The sequence below is a fragment of the Arachis ipaensis genome, chromosome B07, assembly GCF_000816755.2.
Source record: "Arachis ipaensis cultivar K30076 chromosome B07, Araip1.1, whole genome shotgun sequence".
NCBI lineage: Eukaryota > Viridiplantae > Streptophyta > Magnoliopsida > Fabales > Fabaceae > Arachis > Arachis ipaensis.
The window spans coordinates 18,407,176-18,416,720 of NC_029791.2; the positions used below are offsets into that span (position 1 = coordinate 18,407,176).

The following is a 9,545-nucleotide window of genomic DNA, read 5'->3' on the forward strand; positions in this document are numbered from 1 at the left end:
AGAGAAGTGAGAGCTTCTCTCTCTAGAAACTAACTCTCACTACTAAACTAAGCTAAAACTAAACTAATGGTAACTAACATATGTTTTCCTCTTTACTCCTTGGGTTAAATAGCATCAGAAATGAGTTTGATTGGGCCCACAAGGCTTTAGAATTCATTGGCCACGTTTTGCTTTGAGTGAACTAGGTGGCAGCAACGGCGCGTGCGCGTACTTTGCGCGTGCGCGCCACCATACGTGTAGCAACTATGGCAAATCTTATATCATTTCAAAGCCCCAGATGTTAGCTTTCCAACCCAACTGGAACCGCATCATTTGGACCTCTGTAGCTCAAGCTATGGCCGATTAAGTGCGAAGAGGTCGGCTTGACAGCTTTCCGGTTCTTCCATTTCTTCATGAGTTCTCCAACTTTTCATGCTTTCTTTCTTCATTCCCTTGATCCAATCTTTGCCTCCTAAACCTTAAATCACTTAACAAACATATCAAGGCATCTAATAGAATCAAGGTGAATTAAATTTAGCTATTTTGAGTCCTAAAAAGCATGTTTTCACATTCAAGCACAATTAAAGGAGAAGTTATAAAACCATGCTATTTCATTGAATAAATGTGAATGTAAGGTGATAAAATCCCCAAAAATCAATACAAGATAAACCCTACAAATGGAGTTTGTCAACAGTCAACTACTAAAATGGAGACAAAATAACATCGCTCGCTTTAACGCTGACTCTCATAAATGTTCTTGTATTTGTAACTTTTTTTTTCGGCACTTCCTCTTAGTTAAAAATATAATCATAATAAGTTTTTAGTTATTATTGCTAGGGGTGTTTACAGATGGGATATGACTGAAATTTCGATCCAATCAGCACTTAACTAATTAGATCAAATTCGATATTCGCACTTTTTATATTTGGATCAGATATCAAATAAATATATCCATAAAATAAAAAATATTAAAAAATTTTATTTTTGTAAAAAAAATTCAATAATTTTTTTTGCTTACTTTTGTAAACATATTGACTTCAATCTGATTAGAGTGTAGATCTGATTCGATCCAATCCGATCATCTTACAGATCAGATCATATCCTCAAATTACAGATCAGATACGTATAAATACTGTGGATTTATATGGATATGATATAATCTATGAACACCCGTAACTACTACTATAGGTTCATTGTTGCAAAAGAATGCTTCTTTTATTATAAACCATTATTAGATCTTAATTACCATTAAAATAACTTAATTGTCAACAAAGAGATAATACTTATTAGTATCTGAAATTATGTTCTTATTTGAATCCATAGTTGTAAAAACCGAACTGGATCGGTTGGTTCGACCGAAAAACTAGTGAACCGGACTAGAACCGAATCCTAGTTCTGTTCGGTTTACTCTTTGGACCGTTTAAGGAATTGCACCGATGTGAACCGGTGCAAACCGGTCTAACCAAACTGGTCTGCTTGAAAAATTGTTTAAAATGTCTCCACAACGTCTCGAACCAAGAACCTTGGAGCAAAAACAACCTCTACTTGCCACTTAGCCATTGCACTTATAAGTATTATATTTGACAAATACTAATTATATAGTATACATAAATATCTAATTTAATTTAATTTTTATTTTTTTATTTTAAAATTAATTATATTTTAATTATATACCATTATTAATATAAATATAAATCTCACTAAAAATTTATTAATTTACTTGATCTATTATATTGCTAGTAATATTATTAACGTTATTTGTTTTGATGTTAGTGTTAAATTCTACTGTATTATAGTTAGATGACAGACTTTGTGATTTAATCATTTTTTTAATCAATGCTGAACCTTTGGCCCAGGGTGGATAGCTCGGTGTTGCCGCGCAGTTAGAAAAAATCACGTGACTCAGGGCGTGAAAAATCATCAAATTTAGGCGGGAATGCAACCCGATGAGGTAGCGTGCAGCAGGTGCTGTGCAGTTAGGATTTGACGTGATTGACATCTGAAAATGGGAACACCACGAAAGGGTCTTCGGGTTACAGTGCTTTAGGGATGTAAAGGTCTACATTGCCCCTACATGTAAGCCGTGAATTTTTCCTCCTTTTGGTGCTCCGCAAGTTATCTCTTCCAACATATCATGTCTATCCAACTGAGGTTTCAATGAAAACAGGTTTCTAAAAGTGAGTCCCAGTGGTGCCCTCATCCATAACCATTGTATCTTTTGTTTCTCACTGTGGCCAACCATGCATCAATTTTGTTGACAAGAGCGGCATCAAGGTACATTTCAGAATCCTCCAAATCAACAGAGGCAGTGTGATACATCCCGCGGGATCATCAACGGCAGAGAAGCTGAGCCTTGCCACTGTTGTTCGCAACACATTCGTCAGCTGAACATGTCCTCCAACCACAGAGATAGTCATCCGACAAAGAACCCAGAACCAGTAAAGGGGGAGGAACACTCAAAAGATGCTTCACAGAGGTTCGTTCCAACTTCGTAGCCTCGTAGAGTTACGTTATCTGTAATCCAAAAACTTGTAACTGTCTACACCGAATGGCAATTCCCACAAACATTTCTAGGTCGGTGGACGTTGCCGGAGGGTCCGACTGTGAGTCGCCCGGAGGTTGAGAGTGTCAGTCCTCCCCCCCACCGAATGCCACACGTGCGTCTACTGTACATCGCATACCAAACAAGTGTCCTTCTTTGTGTGTTTATTTTTTGATTTAGTGTGTTTATTTTTTTTTTTTTGGTACCTGAACTAACTTCTAATGGGATTAACTTAAAAAAAAACAACGAAATACTGTAATCAGCCGTTGTCCAGCCCGAAATGAAAGGGTTTTTTTTCTTTTTAGGCTACATCGCAAATGAAGTTTTCTGTCTTCAGAAATCGTGAGTCGGTCCTGTCATATACACGGGGTTGGGAATCTAAGCTTACAGTTTTTATTTTAACTGTAGTTTGCATAAGTGTGTACCTGTTAGTGGGCCTACGTGCAGACTTGAGAAACATAACCAACATGTGTAAGCATAATGTGGAATTACGACTGTCGATGCCTCAACACAATGTTGTTGGTTAAGCCAAACTTTCGTGTTAGCTACTGACTATTGATGTTGTGCACAACGCAGGCGGCTGACAACCCGTTCATGGAGAAGATCTCCTGCAGGATACGACTTCTTCGAGACTCTTGTCACTATTGGTTTTAGGTCACTAACCCCGTCTGACTCCACCTCATCATGTGCTAGGCGCGCAACTCCCCCCACTGCTAACAGGTAAACACCACAACATACGCCCAACTGGGGATTGCTCTCCCCTTTCAATTTACATCGTTCTATTCATCTCTTGAGAATGAAATGCCGTTATCATCCTGATCTACCCAGGCAGACACATGGCCGGTCAGTCCAGTCGGCGGCGTGCACCCTTTCATCCTATGCCAGCATCCCAAATGTAAGTCTGTAAATCCAGCTTTATTGTACTTATTTTCTGATGATACCCAACCCGTGCATTTGTAATATAGTTAAATACGTCAGTGAACCACTTCCGCTTACAGGACTGTAGCCCCATCGCACTCAGTGTTATCACCAGCGTTTCTGAGTTGAACAAAGAAATACGGAGGTTGACCAAATGCATATGCCAGCATAATGAAGTTGTGGAAGACTTTAGACATGCACTAACTAGGCTGGCGAACATTCGGAATACGGAGCAACAACGTGAATGCAAGTGCCGAGCCAGGTGCACGTGTCGGAAGGCCATCCGAAGTAAGCGCTGATTACGAATGGATGGCCTCACAAAGGATGATGATCAGTGTATGAAGAAGTCACTGTTACATGGGGACGACCCAACTTATGCCCCACCTTTGGACATCAGCTACAGCATGGACCACATACCTTTCAGAAGCAACAGGACAAAGAGAGGCCATCGTACTCAATGGAATGCTCGTGACAAACCTCAGCTTCCTAATTCCCTCCCGGTAGTAAGGAGTAATGCGAAGCCGTGTAGTTCTGAATTCGTTCAACTGTATACAAAATTCAACTTCATTCTTTGGGGAGAAGGATTAATATCTCTGTCGGATTGTGACATGTAATAGGTTAATCTGACCGGGGAAGCTGGTGCTGCAGATCGCCGGACTCGTAGGCGACGGAGCAACTCGCCATGGCGATCTACCACACTTCAGAAGCACTATAACTTTCTTGCCCCGGTATGTAGCGATGGCGTTGTCCATGAGTTGGAACTCCTCGCCATGAATGCCAAAAAAATACCCAAGGTATGGTCACCCTTGGGAAAATCTTAACCTCGGAGCATTGTTAGTCGGCTGGATCTGTTCCGGTTTTTTAACATGGATTCAGTGTTGCAGGCCTTCAAGTTGGCGTTCTTGCCCACGCGCGGCATGGATCTTGCTGGAGTTGAGCTCGCTGTGGCCGCATACATCTTCAGCAAGGATCTCCCTAAAAGGTACCGTTGTTGTGGTAGTTAGCTCGTTATCGTACTAGCATCCGCTCCGTGTACACACTGTAGTTTACTGCGTATGTTGATCTCTAGTATGAATGACTGATACTCCGAAAGAATCCTCTTAAATTATGATCCAAATGTTACTCTCATGATTACTACTACGCATGTTTTAATTCTGAATTTAGTATATCATTCTCGTGATTGGTACTAAATGGGAATGTTTTACGTAATTTCCATCCATGTTTGAGTATTGCCCCAAGAGCAAACTAATATGGTTCCGAGCATTGCATAATTCACATGTGAAAATCCTGAAATGCTACGTTCTTCGCAACGTAACTCACGGGTCAAAGTTTTTGAAGTTATGCTTACTCATACATTTCCTGCAACTAATTCATCTGAACACACACGTTGAGGTTTTAACGGTTGCGAATCATGCCTGCCTCTTCTTACCAGTGAGATTCTAGCTGACATCGGGCACTGCGTTGCGGACAAGACGGCTTTACTGACGCTTGCCCCAAATGAAAGGGTCATGGATGACGTGAGTCTCCTCCATGTTTCTCTGTAGGATATGTTTGTTAGAAACTCTATCGTCCGCCAATTTAGTCCACTGCACAGCAGTGAATGGGTTCCCGAGTTTTTGCAGGTTATTTCCGTCGTGGCCATGATGTTGTCAAAGACATCCAGCTCTCACCAATGGTTCATGCCAACAATGATAATGGTGAGTTAGAACATTTGGAAGGCCTGTTACGTTCGTGTTATGGTTATTCGTTGATGAAGATCAACTTAACTTGATTCCTTGACTAATTCTCTACGGTTTCACACATGGCCGCAACCCCCCTGGGCTTTAGCAAGATGCACTGCAAGGAACACGCCTGACGCAGGCTAACTTGGACGCGGTGGTTTGCAACCATATGAGGTGCAAGGTCGACAAGGTGACTAAGGTTTGATTCTCTCTCTGCCTTATTTATTTTGGATTCTTCAATTCAGTATCCCATACAAAATTTTGGCAGCTAATATAGTTTTTTTATGGACATCGAAACATGCAGATTTTCCAACCCATGTGGACTGACGGACATTGGTACCTGATGGTTATCGACGTAAGACGGAAGAAGCTTATCTATTACGACTCACTCAAATGTTCACGCGAGACAGAAGGCAGAAAGCTTGCTATGACGCAAGTGGTGAGTATAGCCATTGGCTGCAAGTTGGTTCGCACGGGTAACACCTACTGCACGATAAACCATGATGAAGGCATTCTTTCTGTTATGTCTAAACTCGTAACATCAGCCATTGTCTTCCCTTTATTTTTTTCTGATTATTTTGGCTTCTTCTACCTGACATCTGTTGCTTATAACTGAATTGACATATATTTATACTTGGAGTGTTCTGTAGCATAATCTTGTGGTTTGAAATTTTGGTTAAGCCATCTGGAATTTTGGCACTGTTGTTAGTATCCCGTTGGCCGAATGATCTATGATGCTCTCGCACGACCCTGCAGTACGGTAAACAATACCTGTAGGTTTGTTAGGTTTTGTCATCTGTACCGTTGTGTCGTTGATCAAAATAGTCTGAATATGTTAGATGCTATTCAAGGTTTATCTTTATTTTTCCAGATACTATTTTAAGTCGAGTTTCCGACCTAAACTGTGGATATTGTATTCAGAGTTGTATTTTGCAATCATTTGTTTCATGAGTAGGCACTGCATCTGGAGTCGCTAACTGTTGGAAGCAAGTGGCTATCTAGTAGCAATGCGGAAAGGCCGCGATTTTCGTCGTACAAGTACGAGGAGCCTGTGGTTCCTCAGCAACATCGGCGCTCGTGAGTTGCCCTTTAACCGTCACACACGCTGACTCTATGTGGAATTTTTTTGTTCAGATGTTGGGTAGTGTTAGGCTCGGGTTAGAAGCTCCGTTGATGGTGATTTGATGGTAAGACGTCTGATTTGTGTGTGAAATGGTATAGGTTGGACTGCGGGGTATGGGTGTTGCATTGGATGATTAGGGGAGCGCTGTGGGCCATACAGAGTGTAACGGTGGGTATTTCACATGATACGTGCAATTTCTTTGCATTGCGTTTTACATACATTTGTTATTTACCATGTCTTTTTTATTTGAATTCTAACTTAATTTATCAATCTGATTGATTTGTAGGCGGTGAACGACCAAACTCGGATGTGAATAGCCATCGATCTTGTCCTGAGGTCCCACAACCCGATTGCTGTTGATGTCGTCGAAAAGGCTATGCGTCACTGGAAGAAGAAGGTGGCTGCTTCACGTCAGTGTCGTGGTTGACGGTCTTCACCTTTGCAGACATTACGACTTCTTTTTTGGGGCAAATTTCGTTGCTGTTAACTTTTGGCAGACTTTTTTCATCGATATGCCTCCGACATGGTTACTTGCGCTAGCGTTAGTTACTTTTTGCGACCTGGTTGGCGACTCAGATGAAACCGTGTGACCGAAATCGTACCCGATTCCTAAATTCCAACGAGACTCCTATGTCACCCGGTCGCAGAAAAGATGGCTGCGACCTGATAAATGTATCTGGGTAAGACGCTTCACGTCAATGTGGGAAGGGAAGTGTGGGGGCAGTGCAAATAGCGTTCCGTCGTCGCAAATATTTTTGGTATAGTCGTTTCTCAAACTACCCAGGTGGTGCTACAAAGCGAGGATGACTATTTTTTGTATACGCTTTCGTTATTCTCAATGTAAATACAACTGCCATTTCGTCAAAACTAATGAAGGTAAATATCAATGACCTTAAAGTCGTTTTTTACATACATACAATGGTCAGTAAACCCAATACGACTCTATCGCATATGTTATCTTCGTGGACTTGGTTGTAATTTATTAATGCTTTGATTACTCTGTTGTAGAATTTGACGCCCAATCTGATACGGAATTATCAACTACATATTTCCAATCTGCTCTATTTCATCGTACCATTGATCATTTTATTCACTACGTTATTTAACTACACCACATTTCTAGTTTAACTGCAACATGGCTTCTCCGTATTATAGTAAGCCTTATGCCACTGGGAACTGCCATACCCTGAATGTAACAACCGACATGGGACCGCATATGAAGTAATTAAGACAATATGTTGCAAATTGCTTTGTTCACGTAACTGGTCTTAGAAACAACCCTCCTACCCCCTTCGTAACTCGGTCTGGTGGTTTGATTTCGGTCATACTGCCACATAAAGTGGATATACATACAAGGCTTAAAGATTTGTGGTTACAACATATTGGCTACTCACGAAAGCATTCTTGTCATACTTATTTCAAATGTCATCACCACATTGACCTACCCTAGCGAAAACAACACAACCAATGTAACCTTGCATTACAAAACCACTACATATGTCGAATACACAACACAGGATTAACAAGCAACGGAACGAAAACCCTGTTATAATTAAACTGTTACACATTCCTGTTTTCGTAGGAGCGCTCATTATTTCTCACAATATGAATCTCGTCTCTCAAATGTGGGATGCCACACCTTGCCACCATCCTGCGTTTTACATCAGCATTCCTGGAAAATTGAATGGATCCCTTAAATGTGCTGCCACCATTATGGAAGCCGGTTGCCAGACCTATTTGCATTGGAAGAATTTCTGTTTACATTCTGAAACGCATGGTGAGAAGCAGTTAGTTACATCAATACTCCAGCACATTTTAAAATGATATGTTCGGAGAAAAAGAATTATTCTCGTAATATAATTATGACGACAACTTAGCATTGGTAGTTACTAAAGCTCAGGAGCTTTCACACTTTCCTTGCATCAATAAGTTTAGACATTACATTTTTCGAATCATTAATCGTTTAGAAAAAAATTTTAAAGCAAACAGCAACATACCACCCATGTAAGTATTTTTTTTCTTTCATTTAAACAAATTCATGCATAACTCCTAGGATTCCCTCATTCCTTGCAATCGTTTTTCTTATCAACTCCAACAAAATTTACCATTGTCTACCTTGCTCCACTTTTATGTTCTCCCTTCTCTATATAAAACATCATTTAAGAAGTTCTTCTAATTTAGTCTATTAATCTACGCTACTCTTCCATACTTGACCTTGACGATTCGAAAATAAAGTCGTACTCCATCGTTTAGTTTTTAGTATCATCAACCCTTGCTCTCTTCCCCAAACACCCACTTCAAGTGGAACACAAAAGTCACTGTCCAGACATGAGATAAGTTGGATAACTACTGAATAAAACTACAGGAGGTGTAGATGATGGAATATGCATACCTCAAGCACCCACTGCAGGAAGGCATCTGAACGTGGGACGTTAAGATGACTCGGGGTGAAAGCGGCCGCGCGCTCCGGCGATGCGTTCGTGGCAGGTGGTTCGGAGGCAAGGCCACTGTGTTGTGTAGAGCAGGTGGGGGCGGCGAAGAACTGTTGTATATGCTGGCCCCCAAGGAAGAAGTTGCCGCCGCCACCCCCTCCCGGGTTCAACCGAGGTAAACACGACTGGGTTACGTTAGACTCGACGGGACTTGGTATGTACCACTCCGATCCTCTCCGTATGTCCAGGCCTGATTCACCGACTACTGCCTGCAGATCGTGTTACACGGTATTCAGGCGGGATGTAAACATATCAGAAATGTAGATATGGGAAGCAAACAAGATAACAACGGGAAGCAAGATGCTCTAGTAAAAGTTAAAATGAACTTTGTAAGTCGTAACAGTTAACAAGTGCAAAGCAGTCAACGCATACTAATTATATGTACGACACTTTACAGTGGACCACGAAGCAACTCATACTTCATAATTTTAACATGAATGATAATTCTTTGCCAGAATCACCTCATACTTAGCATAGCAGCACACAGTAGATGATGGTAACTGCAAACCCTAAACACATCTTAATTTTTGTTGCATGCATCCTGTTATGTTCGTATGCCAAATACATTAACTATTGCAGCGGCATATTTCCAAGTAATTAACTCCTCCAGTGTCCGTGTCTATGATGTGTCGGGATCGGAGACGAAATGTTAGTACGGACTCCATATTCTCTTACTACCACCGTATGACACTTATTGTAATGAAATTTTGTGTCAGAAAAGCTAATACAAGTTTCGAAAGTGCTCACTATCCGTGCATACCCAAATGGAA

General features: G+C 41.0%; 1 protein-coding gene and 1 long non-coding RNA gene across 3 annotated transcripts; both read left to right on the top strand.

Annotated features, from left to right (window-relative positions):
• Nucleotides 4,306–5,099, top strand: LOC110264497. Its single transcript, XR_002350676.1, has 3 exons — nt 4,306–4,421; nt 4,872–4,956; nt 5,062–5,099. It is a non-coding gene; the product is annotated as an uncharacterized LOC110264497 (long non-coding RNA).
• Nucleotides 5,112–6,670, top strand: LOC110264498. Of its 2 annotated transcripts, none has more exons than XM_021106673.1 (5): nt 5,112–5,136; nt 5,267–5,359; nt 5,465–5,599; nt 6,116–6,237; nt 6,570–6,670. In XM_021106673.1, the coding sequence occupies exons 1-5, from the start codon at nt 5,119–5,121 to the stop codon at nt 6,574–6,576; spliced, it is 375 nt and encodes a 124-aa protein (XP_020962332.1). In that variant the 5' UTR covers nt 5,112–5,118; the 3' UTR covers nt 6,577–6,670. The 2 variants fall into 2 exon arrangements, with proteins under 2 accessions (XP_020962332.1, XP_020962333.1); XM_021106674.1 differs by having other exon boundaries at nt 5,267–5,350.

Coding starts and splice junctions, on each gene's coding strand:
- LOC110264498 (XM_021106673.1), top strand. Junction 5,360..5,464: donor AGGTCGACAAGGTGACTAAG/GTTTGATTCTCT, acceptor CGAAACATGCAG/ATTTTCCAACCCATGTGGAC. Junction 5,600..6,115: donor AGCTTGCTATGACGCAAGTG/GTGAGTATAGCC, acceptor TTTCATGAGTAG/GCACTGCATCTGGAGTCGCT.